Source organism: Fusarium oxysporum, chromosome IX, assembly GCF_013085055.1.
Source record: "Fusarium oxysporum Fo47 chromosome IX, complete sequence".
Classification (NCBI taxonomy): Eukaryota; Fungi; Ascomycota; class Sordariomycetes; order Hypocreales; family Nectriaceae; genus Fusarium; species Fusarium oxysporum.
Genome location: NC_072848.1, coordinates 307,717 through 333,816, shown reverse-complemented (window position 1 = coordinate 333,816; position 26,100 = coordinate 307,717). Strand labels below are relative to the sequence as shown.

At 47.7% G+C, this 26,100-nt stretch overlaps 10 protein-coding genes across 10 annotated transcripts; 4 read left to right on the top strand and 6 right to left on the bottom strand.

Annotated features, from left to right (window-relative positions):
• Positions 1-741: 741 nt before the first annotated feature.
• Positions 742-3,476, bottom strand: FOBCDRAFT_297862 (uncharacterized protein; the record flags this gene model as incomplete). Its single annotated transcript, XM_054706750.2, has 6 exons — positions 742-791; positions 848-1,314; positions 1,471-1,530; positions 1,719-1,786; positions 1,877-1,999; positions 2,337-3,476. The coding sequence occupies 6 exons, from the start codon at positions 3,474-3,476 to the stop codon at positions 742-744; spliced, it is 1,908 nt and encodes a 635-aa protein (XP_054562725.2).
• A 1,149-nt stretch (positions 3,477-4,625) lies between these two features.
• On the top strand, positions 4,626-6,365 carry FOBCDRAFT_144489 (cytochrome P450; the record flags this gene model as incomplete). Its single annotated transcript, XM_054706749.2, has 5 exons — positions 4,626-4,697; positions 4,781-5,566; positions 5,617-5,928; positions 5,987-6,153; positions 6,203-6,365. The coding sequence occupies 5 exons, from the start codon at positions 4,626-4,628 to the stop codon at positions 6,363-6,365; spliced, it is 1,500 nt and encodes a 499-aa protein (XP_054562724.2).
• A 597-nt stretch (positions 6,366-6,962) lies between these two features.
• FOBCDRAFT_243165 (acyl-CoA dehydrogenase/oxidase) lies at positions 6,963-8,417 on the bottom strand (the record flags this gene model as incomplete). Its single annotated transcript, XM_059610528.1, has 4 exons — positions 6,963-7,490; positions 7,547-7,650; positions 7,690-7,757; positions 7,831-8,417. 4 exons carry the CDS (start codon positions 8,415-8,417, stop codon positions 6,963-6,965), a joined length of 1,287 nt encoding a protein of 428 aa, XP_059465732.1.
• Positions 8,418-8,889: 472 nt separating this feature from the next.
• Positions 8,890-10,163, top strand: FOBCDRAFT_243164 (chaperonin 10-like protein; the record flags this gene model as incomplete). Its single annotated transcript, XM_054706747.2, has 3 exons — positions 8,890-9,506; positions 9,573-9,972; positions 10,032-10,163. 3 exons carry the CDS (start codon positions 8,890-8,892, stop codon positions 10,161-10,163), a joined length of 1,149 nt encoding a protein of 382 aa, XP_054562722.2.
• A 226-nt stretch (positions 10,164-10,389) lies between these two features.
• FOBCDRAFT_278793 (Alpha/Beta hydrolase protein) lies at positions 10,390-11,343 on the bottom strand (the record flags this gene model as incomplete). Its single annotated transcript, XM_054706746.1, has 1 exon — positions 10,390-11,343. The coding sequence occupies one exon, from the start codon at positions 11,341-11,343 to the stop codon at positions 10,390-10,392; it is 954 nt and encodes a 317-aa protein (XP_054562721.1).
• Positions 11,344-12,250: 907 nt separating this feature from the next.
• FOBCDRAFT_243162 (uncharacterized protein) lies at positions 12,251-14,203 on the bottom strand (the record flags this gene model as incomplete). Its single annotated transcript, XM_054706745.1, has 1 exon — positions 12,251-14,203. The coding sequence occupies one exon, from the start codon at positions 14,201-14,203 to the stop codon at positions 12,251-12,253; it is 1,953 nt and encodes a 650-aa protein (XP_054562720.1).
• A 724-nt stretch (positions 14,204-14,927) lies between these two features.
• Positions 14,928-16,519, bottom strand: FOBCDRAFT_278791 (general substrate transporter; the record flags this gene model as incomplete). The annotated part of the gene is made up of 2 exons (XM_054706744.1): positions 14,928-15,535; positions 15,586-16,519. The coding sequence occupies 2 exons, from the start codon at positions 16,517-16,519 to the stop codon at positions 14,928-14,930; spliced, it is 1,542 nt and encodes a 513-aa protein (XP_054562719.1).
• Positions 16,520-16,934: 415 nt separating this feature from the next.
• On the bottom strand, positions 16,935-19,426 carry FOBCDRAFT_243160 (fungal-specific transcription factor domain-containing protein; the record flags this gene model as incomplete). The annotated part of the gene is made up of 3 exons (XM_059610527.1): positions 16,935-16,945; positions 17,132-19,060; positions 19,318-19,426. 3 exons carry the CDS (start codon positions 19,424-19,426, stop codon positions 16,935-16,937), a joined length of 2,049 nt encoding a protein of 682 aa, XP_059465731.1.
• Positions 19,427-20,716: 1,290 nt separating this feature from the next.
• FOBCDRAFT_144189 (mitochondrial carrier domain-containing protein) lies at positions 20,717-23,573 on the top strand (the record flags this gene model as incomplete). Its single annotated transcript, XM_054706742.2, has 3 exons — positions 20,717-21,603; positions 21,658-21,693; positions 22,250-23,573. 3 exons carry the CDS (start codon positions 20,717-20,719, stop codon positions 23,571-23,573), a joined length of 2,247 nt encoding a protein of 748 aa, XP_054562717.2.
• A 783-nt stretch (positions 23,574-24,356) lies between these two features.
• Positions 24,357-25,979, top strand: FOBCDRAFT_144548 (CoA-transferase family III domain-containing protein; the record flags this gene model as incomplete). The annotated part of the gene is made up of 5 exons (XM_059608190.1): positions 24,357-24,539; positions 24,605-24,676; positions 24,750-24,925; positions 25,012-25,109; positions 25,162-25,979. 5 exons carry the CDS (start codon positions 24,357-24,359, stop codon positions 25,977-25,979), a joined length of 1,347 nt encoding a protein of 448 aa, XP_059465730.1.
• Between the last annotated feature and the right edge of the window lie 121 nt (positions 25,980-26,100).

Below are 26,100 nucleotides of genomic sequence, written 5' to 3'. Positions count from 1 at the left end.
ATAGCGGCAATATTATCTCGCAGGAGCTCTGAATCGCAATCTGGTGATTTCCTGGTGATTGAGCGCAGCACGGCTACGAGAAGAGGCCCGCATGTCATCAATTGCGTTCGGTAATAATAGATCGCGAGCAGTATCGTGGGACGAGATGCTTTGAAGTTAGCAGGCGACCAGGCATCGCGGTCTGCGATAGTCTCCAGGATTCTAGATGGCAGGGCGTTTTGCCGCCAACGGCCCATCTCTAATGAAAGCTTGGTAGTCTTCTCCAAGAGCTCGTGTAGGCTGAGAGGAGTCACAGGACTCATGTTAGAATCGTGAACTTCCTCCAAGGCTCGTCCCATAATCTGATGTAAAGTTCTTGGTTCTGTCAGTCACGGTGTGCTCTTCGTTCAAAGGAATATTCTTACGTTAGGTCGCGGAAGTGATCTACCATGCTATTGCGATAGGACGAATCGATGTCATCAACATAACTCTTGGAAGAAAGCAGTTCCACAAGTTCCATACGAACGTGGGATGAAGGTATTAAACAAGGCTGACCGAGAGCGGAAGAAACAATTCTGCTTATTATTAACAAGATTGACTCCGTGTAGTTATCTACATACTAACCTATCCTGATTCACCACGGCAAACCAAAGCCGGGATTTGAGCTCTTTTTCTTCAGGCACATTATGACTGTAAGAAATCGGAGCATGAAGTCCCAATTGATAGGCGACTTTGACGGAAAGACAGTGAATTGTCAAGCTTTCAGTAGAACGTTGGCTGTTCTGCTGATACAGAGCCAGGAGCAAAAGCGTCTGAACTGCCAAATATCAGTGATTTGTAAGTCTCATTTGTGGGCAATGCTACACACGTAACCTCGAGCTCGACACGCAAAGCGCTTCAGGATCAAGTAAACCCAAGGTCTGGCGGTAGTATGTCTCTGGTGAGTGCTCCTGGGTAACAGACAGGGCGAAAGCAAACACTATGTTGAGTAATGCCAGCATCGGCCTTATTGATCTCTGAGTATTGCCAGCTCTATTCAGCACCTCATCGAGACCGGATAACAAACTAGCTTCACTGATGTAAGGAAGCAGGCTCCCTACAGTGTCAGAGAATTGAATTATCCATCTAACGGCTGTTTGACGCTCAGGAAGCAAGTCAGTGCCAACACGATCAGTACCATATCCTGGAACTGAAGAGGAAGGGGGGTCTGGTAGTGGACCGTAATCCGTGTTATCCTGGCTATTCCGGAGACGCTCAGGATGGAGGAGAAGGCCGGAACTCGTCCCAACTTTGGTAACGATTTCATTTAGAGACCAGAAGATTGCATGGTTCGAGCTCGATCCTAGGATGTGATTAATAGACTGTGACCCAGAATCAGAGTGAGTAGCGCGTATCTACCAAAGTAGCATGACCCGGATGGACGATCAAAGACACCAGCTGCCAACACATCAATTCGCGGCTCCGCTTGTCGACTGAGATTCTCTTGGACACTGCATGTTGGTCGCCGAACTGAGCTCACACTCGCCGGTGTATGGACGGCGCCGCTTTCTCCTGTGGGTGTTTCAATTGACTGAAACGACTGTTGTTCTTGTTGCTCCAGCGTGATGCACGATGATCCAGCAGTTGATTGCTGCTGGGATTCTCTGGCACTGTTTCTTGACCCTGAAGTTGCCCTATCTCTCTTGTCAGAATACCCAGCCATCAACAAACAACATAATGCGCAGAGCTACAAGACTGACCGACGTTCTGCTCGGCGATTCAAACGTTTATCTCCTCCAGTATGAGAGTAGACACAGACCAGATTGTGCTTCTCACATCTTTGGCATCTGGGGTTACTACTGTCGCACTTACGATGCCATTTAGCTACTTGAGATGAACCATGCATATCTTCTCTTACCTTGGATTTGGATTGCCGACATGGGTCACATGCGATAGCAGCGCGTGGTCTTTTCGTTACTGAACGGCTGCTATAATTCATTGCGCGGCTTGGACGCCCGAGTGCATTAAGGAACGAAGAGCCCTGCAAAGGAGCGAGCGGGGGTCTGGCCTCCAGCCGAAGATTCGCGGGTGAGTGTTGATCCGCGTCGCCCCACTTCGCCATCGTGTAAACGACGATGCCTAGCAGCCCTATCTCTAGAAATCCTATTTCCTGCCGTTGTCCGGGTTAGACGTCATGAGTATGGATTGTTTTAATAAATATTATAAAGGGAGTCTAGCGATGAAATATCTTATCTTTAATATTAACTTCTTTAATTCTTTAAGTACACAGATTGAAGAAGTTAATATTAAAGATAAGTAAGATAATTAGCTAATATATATAACTAATATATTTAACCTTAAAGCCCTTGACTCCGAACATTCCTTATGTTACTCTTGCCGCCCTGAGGGGCAGGGTTGGGGTTAGATACCTTTGGGCTGTTAATTGTAGCCTTATATTCGTCCATGTCGTCTTCTTTAAAATCACCCTCCTTGTCTTCCATCTGAGTAACTTCACCGTATTCGTTGGCCATACTTCCCCTGAGAACTTCCAAAGCTTTCTGTGTTTTGGTCTCGGGGAGTCTGTCCACTTCGATGTGGCTGTCGACTTGGAACTCTAGAAAGTCCCGAATCTCGTCCTTGTTGAACAGATTGGGCCTCGGGTTCTTTTTTGCCTCAATGGCTTGCCAGAGCTCTCTGGTTTCTTCCGAGTACACTCGGGCAACCTCAAGGACATCCATGACCCAGACCTGTTTAGCCACTGTTCCATCGATCATACCCTTCAAGAGTAGCCAGAGTTTCTTCAGCAGTTTGTTGGGGTACCGTGCTCTGACAGTGCTGTTGCCCTTTTTCCACTCATACGACCTCACAAGTTTTGCATCCTCAAGGTCCTGGAAGGCATTGCTCTTGACGAGCTGCTCAAGCTGTGTGAGATGTTTCTGCTTGATCTCCGAAAGCCTCTTTTCACGGATAGTGTTGTACTTGGCCATGGCGCTTTCGATGATGTCGTGCCAGCGGTCACGCTTGACAGCCTCATTTTTCTCGCCAATCCAGACGAGAAGGGCGATGGCGCCCATCGCGACGGTAGTGCCTCCTGATACAACAGTCAAGGTGCCACCAACGGCCGACACCAAAATGGTCAGGAAACCAGAAGCAACCTTTGTGGCGAAGTGATTGTTGGCTTGGATCTTGTACTTGTCACTGCTTTTCGCTACATGAGCGCCAGCGATGTAGTCAAAGCCCGATTCTAGAACCTTTTCAACCAGTTCTTCTGTCGCCTTTTCTTTAAGGGTGTCAGCCAACCATTCAACGGCACTCAAGGTTCCTGACCCGGTTAACACGGAGCTTGCAGCTTTGATGCCCACTTTGGCCACGGAGGCAGCCCAGCTCTCGTTTTCTTTCTGGTACAAGGCCCACAAGGCCCTTCTGGTAACAAGAGCTGGTTTAAGCTCTTTCGTGTTAGGCTCACTCCTCCATGTCCCGACTTCGGTCGCCGCCTCGTCATCAGTCATCCAAGACATGGTGGGGAATTTTAACAAAAAGTTGAAACTATGGTAGATAATTTATTTGATGAATTTTGTGGTTTTGGTCAAGGTAGCGCAATAGTAATGAATCAAATTAGAGCTGCAGTTTCGTTCATAAGATGGGATGTAAATGCGCCTACATGCAGTCTCTTATACGTGCTAAGTCAACCCAAAAGATAGCAGCGGCTGGCCTACATAGTCACGCACACGAGCGGGGATTCCGGAACTATTGGTGACTGGCTGGCTGGCCTGCGTTAATAGTTCAGCTCGGCTAACAATGTCTCAGTCTACTAGCGCTCTTATTTGCTGTATTAGTTGCCTTTCCCCTATCTGTATATTATTGCTACCAAAATCGGTTGCTAGTAAACGAGGCTATTGGTTGAAATGACAAAGTCTAGACCCAAATCATTGGTTCTGATTGGATATCCTGGTTGACCAGAGTGCCGTTGTGCCGAACAGCGATGTGATTGTGATTCTGAACATGTGATAGCTTTCACGTACGTTTCGCCCAGTCCGTTATTGGGAATAAAATCTCTGAAGCTGAGTTGTTCAGATTCTGCCATGTATCCTAAAGTGGATGGATTTGGCTTTTACGGCGCTTCGACCGCGCCATTTGATTTAAGGTGGCGGCAGGAACGGCTGGGAGTTTAGTGTCCGATTATACGATCGACATCGGTCTAATGTTAATCCGGCGTCAGTCTAATACACAATGTCATAGACGGTGAAAACACCAACCCTTGTGTACTGGTAACAACTTCACGAGAGGTATTAGAACAAGCAATCAATGCACGAAATGGGTAGTGTAATTAAATTCTAAAATATTTATTAATACTACCAAGTCTTTATTTCACTTGACTCTAACTCTGAGAGGCTTCTGGTACTCTGGGGTTCTGGTAATATCATGTCACCAAGGTCCGGCCCCGCCATAACCTACACCAAACTGCCGAGGTCACTGAATGAAAACCCCCTCGGCTTTTCCAGTGTTGTTGGTATCTATAACCATTAAAGAGAAAGTATTATATAATCTAGGCAATGGCTGTAAGCTAGACAATACTATTAGATTTATCAAGTGTTGCATTCCTATCTGGTGATTTCATTCTCAAGTCGATTCTTGATATTTCAAAACATTAACAAGTCTTTAAAAGCATGTCTCGTTTGGTAGGATTGCTTATCAACGCCAGAAGTCCAAGTACTTGTATATTTCTTCTATTCGCCAGCGTAAGTGGAACATTCTCAAAGACCTCTAACACTTTGAATCGTGGTGCAGAAATACCGAACTAACATGCATTGACCGCCGGTAGCTGGTGCTATATCTCATCGGCAAGATAACATATAATATTTTCTTCCATCCTCTTCGCAAATTTCCAGGCCCCATTCTATGGTCTATGACACAAATACCTTTCTCCCTAGCATGGACTTCCGGCGCTGGTCACAAGAAAATATACGACTTGCACCAAATCTATGGCGATATCGTTCGTGTCGCCCCCAATGAACTTAGCTTCGGCTATCCGGAGGCCTGGGAAGACATTATGGGCCATCGAAAACGTGGACAGGCCGAAAATGGAAAGGATCCCGATTTCTGGAGAGGCAATGACATCTACACTCTGGTAGGGTCTGATCGTGAGAGGCATAGTAGGCTCCGAAAGATCTTGTCGCACGGATTCTCTGCACAGGCCATGATGGAACAGCAACCAATCTTCCAACGCTACGTGAACCTGACGATGAAGAAGCTAAGAGAAGCTTCGTCGAGCGGCCAATCTGTTGAGATGACTCAGTGGCTTAACTGGGCTACTTTCGACATGGCGGGAGATCTGATCTTTGGCGAGTCCTTCGGTTGTCTCGAAAAGGTAGAGTATCACTCATGGGTGAAACTTCTGTACAAACACATCGAAGGTTTTGCTGTGTCTACAGCCTTGATTAGATATCCCTTCGCCGACACCATCATTAAGCTCATGACCCCCAAACATGTCGCTCGAGACATCAAAGCCCACAGTGATTTCACAAAGGCACAAGTTGGAAAGCGTATGGCTTATGAAAACCCCCGACCGGACTTTATGGAGTCAATGATAAGAGCGTACGAGAAAGGTGTACGATTAGCCACCCTTACTCTACTACAAATGCTGACAGGTCTCTCTAGCATGTCAATCATGCAGAGCTCCTCGCCAACGCGCATAACTTGATCATCGGCGGCTCGGAGACAACTGCAACCACTCTTGCAGGCACTATATATCTGTTGGCTACACACAGACCAATCCTGATGAAGCTCTATGCAGAAATAAAGGAGCGGTTCCAGAGCGAAGATGAGATTGATCTTCTCAGTGTTCAAAAGCTCGAATACATGTTTGCAGTCTTGCACGAGGGACTTCGCGTTTACCCAGCTGTACCAGCCGCAATCCCTCGTAAGACAAGCGAAGCGGGCATGATAGGCAAACACTACGTTCCAGCCGATGTAAGTGCATGACTCTCCGTTCCATGCGAGTATTGACAGCTGCTCACACTTATGCTAGACCATCGTTTCCATTTGGCCGTGGCCCATGTTTCACAACCCCAAGTTCTTCAAGGATGCCGAGGTCTTTGTACCTGAGAGATGGCTTGGCGATCCCAAATATGCGGACGATAAAAGAGTTGCAGTGCAGCCCTTCTCTGTTGGCCCCCGGAACTGCATCGGTAAAAAGTGCGTCCCAAAACCTTGGACACTGTACTACAGCGCTAACCTGCTTCAGTCTGGCCTACGCCGAGATGCGCCTGATCCTTGCTAAATTGATATGGAACTTTGACATCGATCTTGACTCTCGTAGCGAGGGATGGTTGGGAAAGAACACTGCGTTCCTTCTCTGGGAAAAGCCAGAACTCTGGGTTCGCCTCACTCCGCGATCTGATATCTAGGTAGACGAGTAGCCAAATCATCGACCTTGGGATTGTGGATAAGGGGCTGGGTATTGGGCGGGGCCGAGGTTATCAAGAGCTTCTTGAACTAGTGTGTAAACGAGTTATGAGTGGCCCAGGAAGAATGTCCGAGGTTGTATTCGAATAGTGCGAGAAGTTTGGAAGGCATATTTGTTACTGAAGTTGTGAAGCTGATAAAACTGACGGCTGATGCTTGACCCGCGCGTCTTACCGCAAAGCTTTAAATTTTGTGATATCTATCTGTAGCTTCGTGCCGCGTCTCAAAGCTCGTCTTTCACCCCGACCTTTGTTTCCATGGCATTAGTCAAGACTCCAGGCAACCTGGAAGGACGCCTAGGACAAAACTTCAATCTGATAGCAGCTACATTAAGCCATAAATATGTATATGAGTCGGTATAAATCCGTCTATTAAGTGTCTCTACCACGCCGTGAGTATTTGTATAAACATGAAAAACAGAAACAGCGGGACAAGAGAAAATGCAAACTTGCGGTGCGATTGAAATGTATTTCCATCGGTGGCTTGATCGGTAGGATATCTCATTGCTTGATATAGCCTTCTTGCCATCCCGATTCCTCTTAAAGCTTTGCCGCGTTCAGTGCCTTCGTCTTTGACTGATACGCTTTGACAAGCTGACGAATAGCCAAATCAAACATGACGTCTTCAGTTCCTCCAGGGATCCTTGCAGCTGGTACCTCTCTATAGATCTTCTCCACCAGCTCTCCCTGCCCCGTACGGGTATAGCCATTACCTCCAAAGAGCAGAACTGCACAGCGAGCACATTCATCAATGACTAGCCCCGCTTTGGCTTTCGCCAGTGCAACCAGACCTCCCAGACTCTGACGCATATCTGGGCCCTCAAGGTTGGACAGCTGGTAGACCAACTGCTCTGTCCAGGCTGAGATCGATTCGAGTTCTGCGCCAGCCCTGGCTAGGCGATTGCGGACGACTGGTTGGTCCATTAGAGGCTTTCCAAAGGCCTCGCGCTTGAGAACATATGCGAAAGCTGCTGAAAGAGCTGCTCTGGCTGAGGAGACAACACCAATAGAGATTGCAAGTCTCTCGTGGTTGAAGTTCCGAGTAATCATCTTCATACCCTGACCTTCCTACCGCCAGACAAATTAGTGGGCAAGGACATAGTAGAAAGCGAAAAAGCTCGTACCTGACCGATCAAATTCTCAATCGGAACTTTGACATCCTCGAGATCAATGAAGGTGGTGCCGCTTGTTGTCCCACCGCTTGTTTTCATTCGGCGCATGGTGACTCCTGGATAGTCGAGTAGTGGAACTACAAGAAGCGACAGACCTGAAGCTCCTGGGCCTCCTGTACGAACGGCCATGGTAGCATAGTGCGACCAGATGCCGTTTGTTATCCTAGATTTCGCAAACGATTCGGTAAGCACACTCTTGACTCATGCATGGGTTAATAAGAATCGGACCAACTGACCACTTCTTCTCTCCATTCACGATATAGAACTTTCCGCAAGGACTCCTCTCAGCAGTTGTGGTGATATTGGCCACGTCACTACCGGCGTCAGGCTCAGTGATGGCGATGCAGATCCTCTTCTTCCCCTTGATCAGATCCGGAAGTAACCGTTTCTGCAGCTCCGCGCTACCATATGTGATGATAGGAGGCATACCGTAGGCCATGCCAGTGGACAAGGAAGAAGCCGGACCACCAATGCCCATCCTGCGCATTTCAGTGATGTAGATGGAGAAGTGCATGTAATCGAAATCTTCAATCTTGAGACCCCCTGCGAGCTCAGTGATGCCGAGACTCTTTAGCATGGCAATTGGCAGTGGTGCGGGCAAATTGGGAATGAGCATATGGTGCTTGGAAAAGGTCTCAAAGACATGATCAGGGACGCTTCCTTCGGTCTCCCATTGTAGTGCATGTGGTGCCAAGTGCTCTGAGATGAAGTCTCGGCATGCTTTCTGCCATTTCCCGTGAGATTCGTTGTAGTAAGGTGATGGCAGACCGTTGAGCCAAGGGGGTTCAGAGAATGGCACTGGCATGGATAGCGCTGAGCTCATGGTGGAGCAATTGACTTTGGACGGAATGAAAGATCGGAACAGAGCCAGTAAATGAGAGATTATCGATATAAAAAGGTATTTTGTATTAATCTGCAAATCTTGACAGGTAAAGATACCGAGATACAGCGTTGATTCAGGCAGTTGATGAAGGATGTCTGTTTGTATGATGAGCTATTGAAGGATGAACCAGATTGGGCAGGCAACTGCCACATTCTTAGTTGCCGAGGGCCGATGCCCAACTCCTAAGCACGAAAACGATCAATCTGGATTGTTATGCACAACTATGAGAAGTTAACATCATTAATTTACTTGCGCAAAGCTCCGTCCTTCCATCGCCGCGTCTCCAACGCACCCTTCAATTCTCTATCAAGACCACTGCGCTATAAGCCTCTCGCCACGCTCCAGCCTCAAGAGGCATCAGGTGGCGTTGTACAGCAGATAGAGGAAGTAAAACTCCAGAACCAGTGTCGAAATGGCATCTCGTGGCATACAAGCTGCACGGTTCTTCAGTTCTGCTGCCCCGTTACTAACACTACCCTGCACCAGTGGTAAAACCACCATGAAGGCCGTAGTCATTAATGGCGACCAAGCGCGACTCGACCATAGCTGGTGTTTACCAAGACAATCAGACGACATGCTCCTCGTCCGACCAGTATCCGTGGCACTAAACCCAACAGACTGGAGACACATTCGGGGCTGCAGAGCAAAAGACGGCTGTATCGTAGGCTGCGACTACGCAGGCGTTGTTGAGTCAGTCGGGCCAGCCGTTACCAAAAAATGGAAGTTAGGCGATAAGATATTCGGCGTCGCCCATGGAGCAAATCTTGTCAACCCTGATGATGGCGCCTTTGCCGAGGTGATATCTGTTATTGGAGACTTGCAGATGAGGATGCCGGATTCACTGAGCTTCCAACAAGCTGCGACTTTGGGTCTTGGAACAGGAACTGTTGGACAGGGCCTTTTTCAGAAAAGCTTGAAGCTGAAGCTACCCAGCCCGTCAGTGTCGGCCGTGATCAAGCATGATGAGCCAGTTCTGATCTACGGCGGCGGTTCTGCGACTGGGGCACTGGGCATTCAGTTTGCCAAAGAGTGAGTCTACAATCCATTCCAATGTCATGAAATACAGATGTAATAATAACCGATTTGATGTGATAGAGCTGGATATATAGTCATCACAGTCTGCGCGCCCGACCAATTCGAGTACGCCAAGAACTTAGGCGCACATTTCGCCGTCGACTATAAAGATCCCGAAGCTGGACCCAAGATCCGAGAATACACGAATAACAAGCTGCGACTTGCATGGGACACCATCAGCATCCAGGACTCGGCCCGCATATGTGCTGAAGCTCTTACCAGCTGCTCATCAGCAAACCCTGTATATGGCAGCCTTCTTCCGACCAAGAACCCACGCGCAGACGTGACCTCGATCGCGACAGTGTTTCATACAACTTTTGGTCGGAGCTTCAATTTCGGTGGACAGCATATGCCAGCTAGCAAGGAAGACTATGAGTTCGGCAAGTCATTTTATGGTCTTGCGGAGCAATTGATAGCGCAGGTTCGTTGTACCCCAACTCTTCGAGGAATGATTCATGCTGACTAGACCTGCCTACCTAGGGTCGAATTCGACCGCATCTGGGCCACGTTGGAGAGGGCGGATTGAAAGGTGTGATAGATGGCTTGGCTAAACTGGAGGCCGGCAAGGTCCAGGGCGAGAAACTTGTCTATAATGTTGCAGATACGCCTTAAAGAAGTCTACTCCCCAAGTTCATCTTATGTAGTTACTGAGCAATAATAATGAGAGCCGAGCCTACAGCATTCATTTATATTGATCCCTAAATTTCAGAATGGAACGTTGTATGGAGCTATGAAGAAGCTCTTTAGATATAGGAACTCACAGCTGGCATTTGATTTTTTATTATCTAGAGCCATCTCCTCGTCTGTCCACCCTTCTCCTCAATAAAATATACTTAACTCAAAAGCTCTTGCACGCGGCAAGGCGGTTAGCAAAAGCCCTTTTTACAACAGCAGAAGTAGGTGCAAACCGCTGGAAAGCATGCGGAACACCCTCATAAATGTGAAGCTCGGTAGGAATATCCGCCTCGATAAACCGCTGAGCATAAGCAACATCCTCTCGGAGAAACATATCAAGCCCACCACAATCGAGATACAGAGGAGCAAGCCCCTCGAAGTCCTCTAGACGTGCCGGAGCGGCGACTGGTGGCACTTTGTCGGTTTTGTAAAGGTCTCCCAGGTATGACATCCAACCCGTCAAGATATCTTGGTAGCCGAAAATAGCGAGACCGCCAGTCGTATCCTTCTCAGTGCGATCGTCAAGCATAGGATAGATGAGAATCTGTTTCGCTAGGGGAGGAGATAACTGCCTGTCCCTAGCAAGGATGGCCAAAGCTGCTGCCAGTCCACCTCCCGCGCTTTCACCCATGATAGCGATACGCGTTGGGTCAAGGCCGAGTGCAGAGACATTTTTCTGGACATGGAGTAAAGCAGACCAGCAGTCCTCCAGCGGGATGGGAAAAAGGTGTTCGGGAGCGAGTCGGTAGTCAACCGATAGCATGGGGACCCCAGTGGCAGAGACGTAGGCTGCTAGTGTTGCGGAATAGTCGCTTGCGCTAGAACATGTGTATCCTCCCCCGTGAATATGAACGATACCAGGCCCGCGCCGTTCAAGGTCACTATTCCTCTGCCGAAAGTGCAGGATCTTCACTTTGAACCCATCTGACGCTTCAGCGGAATGGACCTGCATCTCGACATTCTCTGGTAATGCTTGTTGAGCGCCTGGTCCCCGAATGAATTCTTCTATTCTTTTTCTCCTACTTTCCACGTCACCAACTGGAAAGACATGCTTTTGTGCTTCCATTGCAGTAGCACCTAGCTCATAAAACTCAGGGTCGTATTGAAGACGAGACATGACGAATTGAGCGCCTCTTCGGGAACGGGTGTTACTATCAAGCTGTTTCTTGCTGGTGTTGGGTCAAACCGATTAAAGTCTTCTCCTCAAAAGACAAAATTCTCTTAACAAGTTGACTTCATCTGCTGTCGTCGGTTTAACAGGGCCTCAGAGATTCCTGTCGGCTATAACTGTAATCGAATGCACGCACTACCCCACATCGCGGCAACGATGTTGATAGCCTCGGGTCTTCCTCTCTCAATGATGAGTGGGAGCATCCTCGGACAAAGACAAAGACTTGAATCTCTTTAAATCTTATTACCAGTTTAACAATGAATTTTATCCAGATGAACTGAATGGCAGCGAACTATGTTCAATAACATCAACTTGTAATATCTCACGACTTGTAAAATCTACACTCGTATATTCGCTATAGTCAAAGGATAGATGCCCTGTCGAACCATTCAAAAAATAATTAGCGGTCAAAGGAATTGGAGGCCTTCTAAAGATCATTGCACAGCTCATTCCAACGCCACCGATATTGCCTTGTTTCAGGTCGCAATACTGTAGATAAAAGCCATACAATGGCGAGCAAACAAATACGCGTAACGTACTTGGAGCTCAAGCGCCCTGTAACTGACCACTCGCCTAGGGATATAGTGCAAATCCCGGCGATCATCAAAGGTATTGTATGTTTACACTGCAGTGCCTTTGTCTGACCGGTTACACTCAATACCAACTGGTCTCGGCCCTTTGTGCTACATCGCACTCCAAGGCCCAGGTTTCAGAAACTATAACCGAAAGCGTTGAAGCCCATATTGATAAGTCCATGGGACACTGTACTAGTAAGGAAAGAAATACGTCTTATTAAATATCGATGTTGCCATTCGTTACAGCAAACATGTATCTAGCACTACTGGCACCAAATCTACACCGACTTGATCTCGACACCTTCGTGCCTACCATTATCCCGCCAGGCCCTCAAAATGTTATTGTAGTCCTCCTGTCCTTTACCCCAAATCGACGTTCGAGCCATTCGAGCAAGCTTCTCTGGATCCCTGACATTCTCAAACTCCCCCTCGGCGTTGATGTAGCTGGGCGTGCAACCCGCCGAAGCCCCAAACATGTGAGCCTGACTTACAATCTTTTGCGCCCATTTCTCCTCCGCATCTTCGGTTGCCTCGATGGTAAAGTTGTACTCATAGCGTTTGTCGCTGGAAGCCTTGGACCGAGTTTCCTTGGCGCCAGTGGCCACGATGTAAGCAAACTGCTTGGCGGCTTGCTCGGCGATGAATGTGTAGTTGGGATTCCCACCGCCTTGGATGAAGCCTGGCCAGAACATGTTTGGGAAATCGTGGCTCATCATGCCATGTAGCGTTGTCACGCCAGAGCTCCATTTTGCGTCTAAATCGGTCCCGTTGCGGCCAAGAACCTTGATCCCGACCCTGCCTGGTGGACTGTAGAGAAACGGACTCTTGTAGCCTGTGCTTAGGACAAGTACATCAATATCAAAATGTTCTCCTTCAACAACGACCCCGTTCTCCGTGATCTCCTGAACGCCTCGTCCATCAGTATCAACAAGATGTACAGAGGGGTTGTTGAATGCGTCGAGATATTCGTCGTGGAAGCACGGTCTCTTGCACCAACCGGAGTACCAAGGCTTCAACTTGGCTGCAACCCCCGGGTCCTTGACCAGATCATCGATACGCCCTCGCACTTTGCTTTGTCTCTTGAGGTCAAGCTCCTCCAAGTAGGCGTAATATTTCTGTATCTCTTGTGGCGTCTTTGGATCATAGCCGGGTGATCCTGATATCGCACTATAAGATGGCATATTGGTCCAGCTATCGTTGACGAGGTCGAGCGCCGGTTTGGGATTATGATTGTTCACATGGGCACAGTAGTTGAGACATCTCGCCTCCCACCAGCCAGGTTTGTTAGCGATCTCGTTCTTGAACAAGTCTTCGTCCGTCTGGCGGTTATATCTGACGGCTACAGCAGACGGGGTCCGCTGAAAGACATAGACCTCCTTGGCCCATTTCGCTAGCTCGGGCAAGATCTGAATGGCTGAAGCCCCGGTACCGATGAGTCCAACCTTCTTGGCTCTCAGTCGTGTCATTGAGGGATCATCTGGGGTCCCCCCGGTGGCGTTGTAGTCCCAACGAGCAGGGTGAAAGCAGTCCCCTGTGAACTTTTCGATCCCCTTGATCCGAGGGACTTGAGGAACTAGCATGAGGCCTGTAGTGAGGATGACGAACCGGGATGTCACAGTAACAGCTTCATGCTCTTTGCCACCGTGCACGAGTTCAGCGAGTTTCATAACCCACTCTTTTTTATCGTCGTCCCAGATACATTCGTCCATTCGAGTCCGAAACCAAATTCGGTCTGTCAAACCATATTTCGCGGCTATCCGCTCAAGATGCATCCGAATCTCCTTCCCGGTCGAATACTTGTTCTTGGGCATGTACCCTGTCTCCTCAAGTAGAGGCATGTAGATGTAACTCTCAACGTCACACATGAGTCCAGGATAGCGGTTCCAGTACCAAGTACCACCCCAGCCTGCTGCAGTGTCGATGAACTGAAGATTCTCAGGCTTGACCCCAGCCTCCACCAGTCTCGCTGCGAAGAGTAGAGCGCCGATTCCGGTACCAACAATTGCGAAATCGCAACTGTCCCCATTTGTAGCGCGTGGCAGTTTATCATATGTTGATTGATCTGCCCAAGGATCCTGCTTGAAGTGATGGAATTTTGCAACGCTGTACAAGTCAGTGAATTGGCTGAGGCCGTCACTGCGCAGCCGCTTGTCGTGTTCCTTCTTGTACCGCTGTTTGACTTCAGCAACGCTTGTCGCAAGTACGCCATTTGACTCTGCGGATGGGCTCATGATGGGCTTGTGGTTAAGTATGGGGATATGTGCTTGGTCCGTTTTGCAAAGGTAATCTTCCCATTTATTAAAAAGGTATGCACAGGCGTTGATAAGGAATTCACTTTATCTTATTATTAAACATCCTGCTAGTTCACGACGCTCTGGCATAGCTCCAATTATGTTGCCCTTCGGCGTGCCCTCGGTTATTTCACTACTGAAACCTCTACCGAGGACGTCGGAGGTCCCTAAGGGCAGTAGTCAGTGGTAAAGCTTGATGGGTTTTAATCTGCATCCATGTCTTAACTAATTTGGATATGCATCATGTTCAATAGTGACCTCGGCATTGAGCAATGGAATAAATGGTATGTTGTCTATTACAAGAAATGGCATAGAGGCAATTTTGCAGCGATAATGATCTGGTGCTTCGGTAATAAAGGCTAGGTCACCCCAACATCTTGAATCAGTGAATAGCGAATTGCCTGATATGTTCGCCAGTACTGGTGAAGTTTGTCTTTTCATGGAGTCCAGGTCATCTGTTGTTACTCTTGGACCCAAAGTATATTACGCTCCATTTCCTAAGGTATATACATACAGTGATTGGAATCTAAGTTACCTATACTTACTCGATAATCCACGGCAAAGATATGGGTATCTTTGATTAATAAATTGTGATATGTGTTTAAATGATATTTGAGCCATATTACAACCATGAACAATAACCCAGTAGTTTCCCAATATCCTATCAAGCAGTGTTATCGCTCTCTGACTTTAATACATCTTCTCGAGGCACCAGAGCCACCATATCTGTATCTCCAAAGACCGCCGCAATTTCTTCAAGAGGCTTTCCCAGTGTATCAGGATAAAACCATACAACAACCGCAGCAATAGCATCAATAACAATAAAAATAATATAGAATTTCCAACCGATCGATTCAAAGGCAGTGGGTGCTGACTGTAGCCAGATAATGCTCGTCACACATAGACTACACATACCAAGAGCATAACCCTCACCCCGAAGAAATGTTGGCCAAATCTCCGCAATGTAAGTGAAACCAGGGCCTTCTACAAACAGACCAAAACAAGTAACGTTCAGGAAGAGGAACGCTGTGCATGCAATCAATCCTGGCTGATAAGTCGTTCCGAGGTAATGTTTCTGGAGGGCAGCTTCGAAAATGACGGTAATTCCGCAGGTGGCGAATCCGAAGCACAGCAGCTTGTTTCGTGGGAATTTGTCGATAAAAAACATATTCGCAGTGTTCATGACCCATCCACATAATTGGTAGCCACCCTGCATTTGGAGTACCGCAGAACTGCTAAATCCGAGGCTCTTGTAAATAAGGCCGCCATAATCTATAAGAGCAATCAGTATCCGTGTCTACGTGAGCGCAGAGAGAACTTACTGTTGACAACCAGAGCACCCGAGCTCATCTGCGCAAAGGTCAAGAAAATAGTCATAAAGAAACGTTTTCTAAAAGAAGCTCGTTGGAAGATCTTGAGGTAGTTCCCGGATATTGACTTTGCGGACTCTGCGTTATCGAGGTGGACTTGTCGCTCGATTTGATCTAGCTCATTCTTCGCATAAAGATGGTTGGGATCTCTTGGGTCTGCGTGAAGCTGTCGAAGGACATCCCATGCCTCCTCCTTCCTGTCATTGGATAACAGATATCGAGGTGACTCTGGTATCCAGTAGATTCCGAGCAGAAGTAGCAGAGGAAACAATCCAGCAAGCCCCAGCGGACCACGCCAAGTATCTTTACCACCACCAGTATAGTAGAAGAACCCGACACCGGTGTAGGAAGCAACGGTGTAACCAGTATTGATCATTGCGGGGTGTATCTGCACCAGCATGCCTCTTCTGTGAGGAGGCACCAACTCGGCCATCCACATAGGAATTGTAGACAGCATCTGAAACGATCCCCACCCCTGAAAGACCCTGAAAGTGATGAACATGGCGATGTGATAAGAGGCAGTTATAAGAGCACTTGATATAAGGATGATCAGTGCAGCAAGTGCAGCAGACTTCTTGCGCCCATATCTGTGTGCAAAGTAGCCACTGAAGATTGATCCAAAGGCTCCGCCGGCGTAGAAACCGCCGTTGGTGGCCCCTATGAGTGCAGTCATGTCTGACGTTGTACCTAGTTTCATGGTTGCATACCACGAGGGCTGGGATAGAGTAGTGGCGATGATGGAGGAGGCGTAGCCCATGGATGCAGACCCAAAGCCAAGGAACACAATTATGAATATGATGCGTGGCTTGAGGCGAGGAATAATTGCTTCACCTTCCAAGATGGAGGCTTTGCGAAGGCTAGTCTCGTTTGTTTTCTCACGATCCATTGCTATATGCGTAGCGTGAACCGAAATGATTATCAGTTTTCTTGGTAAAATTTTACTTAACAGATCAAAGAGAATGAGAAAGGTCGGACATAGGATAATTCCGCCTGGATACTTATACCATTCATCCTCAATATCGAGACAGCCACCAAGACCTTAGTTACTGCTATGATATTCTCCTACTAGACGACGGCCTCGGCGCTCAGACTAAAAAATGGTTATTGTTCCACCTCGGGCAACAAACATGTTCTTTGGTATTGAGTTCCTCTAGCTGAAAGGTTAGTTTCTTCACGTTTTTAGGACCTCGGGGCCAGCTGGGAAACTAAGATTTTCAGACACTAATGCTTGCCAGAATCCGGGGTAATCCGTGGTATCCAAGGTAGGCCAGGGTAGTCCCAAGCGAATCAAGAAGTATAGATCAGGTGGGCACTGTAAAACAGAATGAAGTTGTAAAGAAGTCTATAAGAGCATGCTAGTCAACGTATTAAGATTCTGCTGTATCAAAGTCTTGCTTAGAATAATGACAATTATTATTTAAATGCTTTTACTATTGCTCTTGAACTTATATGAAACTAAGTAATTCGGAACGGTCAATGGCTGGCTAATAGTAATCACTTTGTAAGGGCAATATCTCTCTCTCCTGCGGCCCGATATTGGTCACAGGGAAAAAGTTTGGATCGGCGTCAAAGTGAACCAAGGCTTGCAAAAGGTTTGCCTCGGCGTCAAAGTCAGTCCATGGATCATTGAGAGGATCAATGAAGAATTGAGTTTCAATACTGCCGCCATCCATCTGTAGCCCTGTCGAGCTTTCTCCCCCTGTTGCGCCATCGGAGTGTGTACTGATAGGCAGAGTTCCAATTGTCTCAGGTGTGATCAGCGAGTTTGACGCATTCAACGCCATTCGACCACCGGCTTCAGGAATCTGACTGCCCTTTTCAACCACTGCATTTCCTTTCCTGGCCTGCTGCTTTTTTTGCACAAGTTGCCCTGATGTCAAATTACTTGTAGAAGTGAGGTTCAACATGGGGATGTTGACGTGAGTTCTCTGGATAACAGCTTCGAGAAACCATATGACATGGTCTGCAGAAGCGTACATATCCCTGAGATACTGAATAGCCTGCCAGCACTGATAAAACTGCCCGATGGAGGCATAGCGGGCTTCGTGTCGAGATGAGCCAATGTCGTTGAGATGTATGAGAATGGCAGATAGAAGTGCGGGAATGGCCGAGGTAGACGCGAAGCGTAGTTGGTCTCGTTGATGCAAGTCATACGCAACCTGTGTGATTCCTCCAGCAGCGTCAGCAATCTTGTCAGCAGATCTCTTCGTGTTTATATTATCCTCTGAGCTGTCGCCTGACCGTTGTGCCTGGGGTCGATGAAGGATGGCTGTTGAAGTGAGGTATATCATGTACAACAGAGCCTGATGTAGATACAAAGCCGAGCGACTTTGAAGAATTTCCGGTCTCTGTTGGTATTGGTCCGCCTTATAACGACAAGGTGATTCCAGATTCTGTATCCAGCCACGCAACTTGAGGTCGCACTTGTCCATGTCTTGCATCTGCTGGGCAGACTTCTTTGGTATGACCATCATTGTGATCTTTTCATCGGCTTTTGAGATATCATTGCTCAAGACAGAATATTGGCTAAACAGAATATCTCCGATGTGCACACAGAGTTTTGTCAACTCAACAAAGCAAAGCATAAGCCCCTTCTGAGTTGCAGAGTCTGTTATCTGTGTATTCCCAAGAAAGCTTGTAACAGCATCATTGAAGGGGCCCATCTCTAAGTCCTCTACTGTTAAGTTGGGAACGTTAAACGTGTCGGGCCTTATCCGAGCCGGCCTTCGAATTCCCAATGCTAGAAGCCGATCTCGTACGTAACAGGACCACCAGATCCTTTTCCGTCCACGTTTCGCTTTGATGCTGATATCAAGCTGTTCAGGGCTCCGATGTATCCCCATGATATGGATTTGCGACAGCGCTATCCCCGTCCAGTGCCATGTGTCCTTTTCGTCATCGGCCCTCTCATACCAGTATGTCATCAGAAGAAGCGCTTGTAGACGAGCAATACGATCGGGTTCTGCATCGAGATGGTAAAGAAGGCGAACTTTCTCAAAAAATTCTTTCCGCATTGCCTTGCGATTCTCATATCCCCTTTCAGTACAGTAGTCGGGGTCGATGTAGACAACGGCGGCAAACATAATAGCCTGGAACAAAAGGAGGCTAACTTGCGAGCTGCCATCCCGCCGAGCAACGGATAACAGGAAGTCCGGTAGGTCGACTACTGGCATGAAAGGATGCACGTATAGTATATGGAGTCGGAATAACTCGCATTGGAGCTCATCGTCAGGGATCCTCAGGCAGCCTTTGCCTGTGAGGTACTCGATATCGATGGGCTTTAGGTGCGAGGGAAGAGGCCGAATATATTGTGGCAAGGTCTGCGGATAGTTGCTAGGTGGCGCTAGAGGTAGCTGAATGGGCGCGGCGGCAGAGTTATCGGCGCTGTCTTCCTGCCCATCATCGTCCTGTAATACGCCTTCAAGACCTGTTGAGCATCGTCAGCCAGACTGTGGCAGTTTCTCTCTGCGATCGATATCAATCAATTCTTGCCTTCAAACGTGAGAGAGACTGGAAACTCCTCTCCAGCATTCGAGCGCTCCGATATGGTGTCTGCCGTCCTGCTCGCTGCAGCTCTACGAGGTTTTCCAAGAACACAGCCCAGGTTATCGAGGCGACAGTTAGTGCATGGCTGGCCTTGTACGGTGACATCACAACGAACTTTGCGACCACGACAAGACAGACAGGCCCGGGGAGCAGATCGTTTCGCAGAAGAGTCAGGTGGTTGATCGTCTCTTTTCCGCTTGTTCCCTGTCCTATCGGTATCTTGCTCAGCTCGTGGCGGCGATGGCATCATGAAAATGATCAGATTGAATCGGGTGGCTTTATCATCAATGTCACAGAGATGCCTGACTTCCAGTAGACTTTCTGAGAACGGCCTGCTGGGCTCTCACGTGCCATGATCAGACTGGCGATACAGGTGACTGGGGACAGCAGCCTGAATGCTGTGCCCACTGGCCAGCAAGATCCTCGGCAATTGCCCACTTTGAGCAAAAGGGTACTCTCGTCAAAGAACTATGACTTAAGGAATCAATTAAACGGCAGTATATTAGAAATTGAGTTGCCTAAGCCCGGCTAATAAAGACCCAGGGCTCCCCGACCTCTTATTTCTGGAGCAGATTTGTCTACCAGGCACGATTCATTATATCTAGTTATCCAACTACAGCCAGGTCAGACTCAATTGTTTCCTAAACAATTGGAAATCTGGACAGTGGTCGGAAGACGAAGAACTCTCGCTCACGTTGGACTAACGTGGCTTGGCTGCCGTTTATAAATATAATTATAATCGCCGTTTCATTCTTTACCTGCCATTTATGCAAAGACTTTAGGCGATTTAGAGCTGTATCTACAATTTCTGCATTTTTCCCTGTAAATCCCGTATTCATGGCCTCGGCGATTCCCAACATGTTGGTAGTTGCCTCGGCTATGAGGTTATGAAACAGCCGGATCGTCAACACCCGAACACCTCTCGCAGCGAAAGTTGTACATGTTGATGTCATATCTTGTTAATAACCAACTTACGAGAGAATTTACTGAGAATTCTACCGTACGATAGGGGAGGTTGGTGCTTGTCATGGCTCCACGGCTAAAAGATGGAGAGGAACTTAAGATGAATGGTGGACTCCAGTCCTAGTTCTTAAATAAGATTAAACAGTTAACTACTGATATATACTATATTTAGATACATAATTATACTCCTAGCATTATAAAGAGCATAAGTAAAGAAATCCCAAGGTCTCTTAGACCTAACTATCGGCAAACCTCGGAAATTATTATAAATCTGGGCTCGTTTAAACCACCATTCGCTCTCAATTTTTGAAAGGAGTTTCATTGGAATATGCCATTTATTTTTGAAATGTAGAGTGGTTCAAGGTCGGATATGTAATTGGGGATAGCCCTTGTGCAGGCCGAGGTGCATACATGCTTGAGTTTCGGCTATAGTAGCATTTACAGGATCAGCATCATCATGAGTAGTGATATCTATAGAACACACTATCCAATATCCAACGTTTAGGTTTATACAGCCCTGTCAAGGAAAACGCCCTGAATTCCCATATCAGTACTCATAGAGCAAATACACGCAATGAGCCTTGCTTCAGAGGATAAGCTGGCTAACAGATCATTACCATACAGCGAGCATCTCGCAGCTACTTTGAGGCCTTTTATCATTGGCGGTGCGTCGGGTCTCGTTGCTACAACATGCATTTACCCTATCGACGTGATCAAAGTGCGACTGCAGCTCGTAGGACAAGGCAGAAGCTCGCCATCGGGCTTGTTCTCCGTTACTAGGGGCATTGTATCGCAGGGCAGGCTATTGGACTTGTATCAGGGAATATCTGCAGGCTACTTACGACAACTCGTCTATGGGACAGCCCGTCTGGGTTTCTTTTACACATTTGAAGATGCGTTCAAAAGGCGAGCATCAACGCAGGATCGAGACATCAATTTTGTGGAGAGAGGGGTAGCGGGGCTCCTGGCTGGTGCCTTAGGATCCTTAATTGGTACCCCAACAGAAGTCGCGTTGATTCGCATGCAGAGTGATGGGATGAAGCCACGAGCCGAACGCGCCAACTACCGTTCGGTTTTCGACGCTCTATCCAGAATCACTCGAGCAGAGGGCATTCGAGGACTCTGGAGTGGTACAACTCCTACAGTCATACGAGCATGCTCAACAAACTTCGGTCAACTGACCTTCTTTTCCGAAGCCAAACATCAGCTAGCCAGACATACCGAAATGTCGCCCTATACGCAGTCTCTTGCAGCCGCGGCAATCGCGGGCACGTTCGCTGCCATCCTAAGCTTACCGTTTGACTTTGTCAAAACACGCATGCAGTGGCAAAACAAGCAGATAGGAGGAGGAGTGCAGTATACTGGTTTCTTTAACTGCATCGTCATGGTTGCAAGAACAGAAGGTTTGGCGGCATTTGGTAACGGTTTTGTGCCGTATTTCTTCAGGATTGCTCCTCATGCGTGAGTTTTGAATCAGTTTCCTTTTACTCGTAAGCACTGACTGGATTACTACAGGGTCATTATGCTTACAGTATCGGATTACATCGCAAGGTGTTGGGTTGAATGACATGCTGAGGGGCTCATCGAATTCTTTCGCATATAATATGTAGGTTTGTGTTGCTCTTCAAATGTCTTAATTTTATCGAGGCTCTCCTGAGTGTATGATGATCTCTACAAAGAAGAAAACTATTCCTGTCTACTTTGTCAACTCAAGTAATCCTTGCATGAATGTCGTTTAGCTTCTTTGCTGTATAGTTCCTCTGTTCTCTGTTCGTGACCGCAGAAAGAGTGGCGATAGCCTTCTGGCACATCATATTCCACGGGACATGCATCAGGCCTGAAAAACTTGTTTAGGCCTTTCCCTTCGCTTCGGGTATCATTTTCGTAGGGTCGTGCGTTGGTAGCCTCATCCCGAGGGAACTTAACAAGCCGGCAACGGCCTTGTTCTGCCATTTGCCACTCGAGTGCCGCTTATTACAGACAGGTCTTAGCATTCGCAGCATCACTTAAAAGACTTCTGATCAATATGGCTGAGGGCCTTGAATGGTCCTATTCTCATACCCACTTTGCTCCAAGGGCATTACAAACATTCCATAACAATGGCCAGTATGCGAACTCAAGTATTTTCCATTGTTCACTTCACACGACACTCTCTGTCTCTATTGAGAGGTCGCTCGAGAAGGCCCTTTTCCAAAGCGAGAACTTTCCCCGTCAGCCCAGCCTTGAGACAAATCCACTCCCATGCCACTGAATACCTCCCCAGCAACCTTCCAGAATGGACTGATTCCCAGCGATCTGTCCGTGAGGCTATTTCAAAGATCTCTGCTAAATACACTGACGAGTATTGGCTCGAGAGAGACACGGAACACAAGTTTCCGTGGGAACTTTACAACGACCTAGCCTCCAACGGCTGGTTGGGTATCTGTCTGCCTGAAGAGTATGGTGGTGCTGGTCTGGGCATCTCGGAGGCTGCTGTTATGCTCCAGACTATTTCAGAATCAGGGGCGGGTATGAACGGAGCATCATCGGTCCACATGAATATCTTTGGCTTGGAACCAGTTGCCAAGTTTGGCACAAAGGAACAGAAGGAACGTTGGCTGGTCCCTCTTATTCAAGGAAAAGAGCGAGCATGTTTCGGTGTCACGGAGCCAAACACAGGACTTGACACCCTGCGTCTACAGTCATCGGCCATAAGAGATGGTGATTTGTATCGCCTAAAGGGGTCCAAGATCTGGATATCCACTGCCCAGGTGGCTGAGAAGATCCTCATTCTCGTCAGAACAACTCCTCTCGACCAGGTCAAGAAGCCGAGCCACGGCCTCTCGCTCTTCTACACCGACCTAGACCGTTCTGCTGTGACTGTCACCGAGATCCCCAAGATGGGTCGCTCAGCAGTTGACAGCAATACTCTTTTCTTTGAAGATTGGAAAGTCCCCGCCAGCGACATGATAGGTAAAGAGGGCGAGGGATTCAAGATGATCATGCATGGAATGAATGCAGAGCGAGTTCTCGTGGGCGCCGAGGCATTGGGAATAGGCTACGCAGCGTTACGACGCGCGAGCAACTACGTCAACGAGCGTGTGGTATTCGGTAATCCAGTTGGCAAGTACCAAGGAATACAGCATCCCTTAGCCGAATGCTGGATGAACCTAGAGAGTGCGCGATTGATGATATATCTCGCCGCGCGTTTGTATGACCAAGGGTATGTGGATGGTGAATATGCAAACGCAGGGAAGTATCTCGCCTCCGAAAGCGCATTCAAGGCAGCTGAGAGAGCCATCTTGTCTCATGGAGGAATGGGTTATGCGAAGGAGTACCATGTTGAGCGGTATCTCAGAGAGGCTATGCTCTCGAGAATTGCACCCATTAGTGGAGAGATGATTAAGAATTACATTGGTCAGAAGGTTCTTGGACTTCCTAAGAGCTACTAGGCGGGTATCATAAAAGACACTATTAATAACTAGCTATAAGTTACAGCATATACTACTCCTGCTGCTGCATTACCTATTGAATTATTATGGAGTTTGACAGGTTTAGAACGCGTCTTGACTGTGGGTAAATGGTATTAAAACCGACCTCAGGGGGCAAGAAAACATCTTATCTTGGGATAAGGCACCAAGAAGGTCTAGTCTAAGACCTACTAAATCTCTCTTAAATTTACCAAAATCCTCTTATTACCTAGGATATTAAGTCTTATGTTTTTTTGCCTCCCCTTAACTCACCAGGTAGTGCGAAAACAATATCTCATCGATGAGAGATTTGAGGTGCGTGATAAGCGATTACAAACTACATTGTTAACCTTGACTTGTACTGAGCATCCTGTGTCATTCAAATTGCAGCAGGACAGGTGCTCAAGGGACAACAGCAAGATTTCAATTTCGCCTGATTAGATTGGCCATCACAAAACAAAGTTTTTTATCAAATCATAAACATTGTTACGCTGTTGGGCAGTGCCGAGGTTGTGCGATGTTGAGCTTATTAGAAGGCTATTAGAAGGCCTAGGAGGGACCCATGTCCAGCGATAAATAATGACCGAGGTCTTTGTGATACATGTCAAGATTTTCAGCATTTCGGTACAGGAGGGTCTACAATTTATGGGATATAATTATATGTGCTGAGGTGTTTTCGCTATTAATAGATAGAGATGGAGTAATTGAACAGTATCCAAGCCTTCGCATTCAAAATATTGAACAGGCCTGATAGCAATCATTATTATGCATCGAGTAAACATACGGCCTTGTAGCTATGCCAAGGGCATCACTTGGACCGCACGATGGGAGCTCTCGAATCGGCCGTCGAGAGTGAGGTCGGTTTCCAAACAGAGCACTACAGATAACGCCCAGAGCCCTGGCGCTCTCACAGGGTTGAAGATTCTGGACATTTCCCGAGTGTTGGCAGTACGTTGAGTAATATCCTCAGCTACAACCCGGAGCCTAGCTAACATTGTACTGTTATTTCGCAGGCTCCATTTTGCACACAAATCCTTGCGGACTATGGTGCAGATGTGATTAAAGTCGAAACAGTTGGTAAAGGAGTATGTGCTGCCAAAATGATCATTGAGATATTCCCTTTTAACTTTGACTAATACTTAAGATTATTGTTTCTAGGATGATACCAGACATTGGATGATGCCAGGAGAGACCGAGAAATGGAAGAAAGCTGCCGGTCCCATGTCGAATTATTTCTCGGCCGTAAACCGCAACAAGCGATCAATCACCCTTGATTTAAAGCAGCGTGAAGGAAAAGAGATTCTAAAGAAGCTAGCGGGAAATGCAGATGTCTTGTAGGTCTCCAGCAGATAGGTGTTGTTTCTCCCTGTCTCGACAATTTCGCGGTTACCTGTACAACTCGACACTAACCAGTCTATAGGATTGAGAACTTCAAACCTGGCACTATGGACCGATTGGGCCTAGGATATGAAAGCCTCCAAAAAGAGAACCCGAGGTTGATATTTGCGAGTATTTCAGGTACGTAGCCAGTCTTATCTGCGTTGGTGCAAGTCAGCTGACACTGGCCGAGGCTATGGCACGACTGGTCCATACGCCAACCGAGGAGGATACGACCCGATAGCAGCAGCGGAAGCAGGCCTTCTTCATATCACTGGCGAAAGGTATGGCTCTCCTGTACGCACTGGAATTGGCATGGTCGACATGGCAACTGGCCTGTATCTCCATGGCGCCATACTCGCTGCTGTTTATGCCCGCGACCGCGATGGGACTGGCCAAAGAGTGGACACGTCACTGTTCGAGGCCCAAATCAGCCTGTTGACCAATGTCGGGCTTTCCTGGCTGAATTTGGGTATCGAGGCACAGCGCTGGGGTTGTCAACATCCTAGTATCGCCCCCTACGACGCTTTTCAGACTAAAGATGCATATCTTGTCTGTGGCGCAACCAACGACGCCCAATTTGTAGCTCTTTGCAAGCTTCTGGGCCTTGAAGATCTAATCACAGATGAACGTTTTGCGACGAATCCTAAGCGAGTGGAAAATCGTCATCTGCTGGGTCCGATCTTCAATCAGGTTTTCCTGACGCGAACGACGAAGGAGTGGATATCTGTGTTTGACAAAACGGGTCTGCCGTTTGGTCCGATTAATAACATGGAACGAGCATTTGAACATCCGCAGACTGTAGCACGGGATATGATATCCCATGTGAGACTGGACGCGGCGGAGTCGGGCGAGATACGACTCATTGGGCCGGCGGTGAAGTTCAGTCGAACGAGGACGAGCTTGCAGCGAGCACCTCCTCGCCTTGGGGAACATACGTCGGACTTGTTAGAGGAGCTGGGTATAGAAAAACAGGAGGCAGCGAACTTAAAGAAGAAGGGAGTCATTTAGTCTAGCAATGATTATCTTAGTTGCAGCGATTCAACCTGCATAGTGAGATAGGAGGGTGCAATGAATGTCCGGTGAAATCAAATCGTTGCAGTAGTTCCCGCTGTGCCAGGAAGAATCTCTG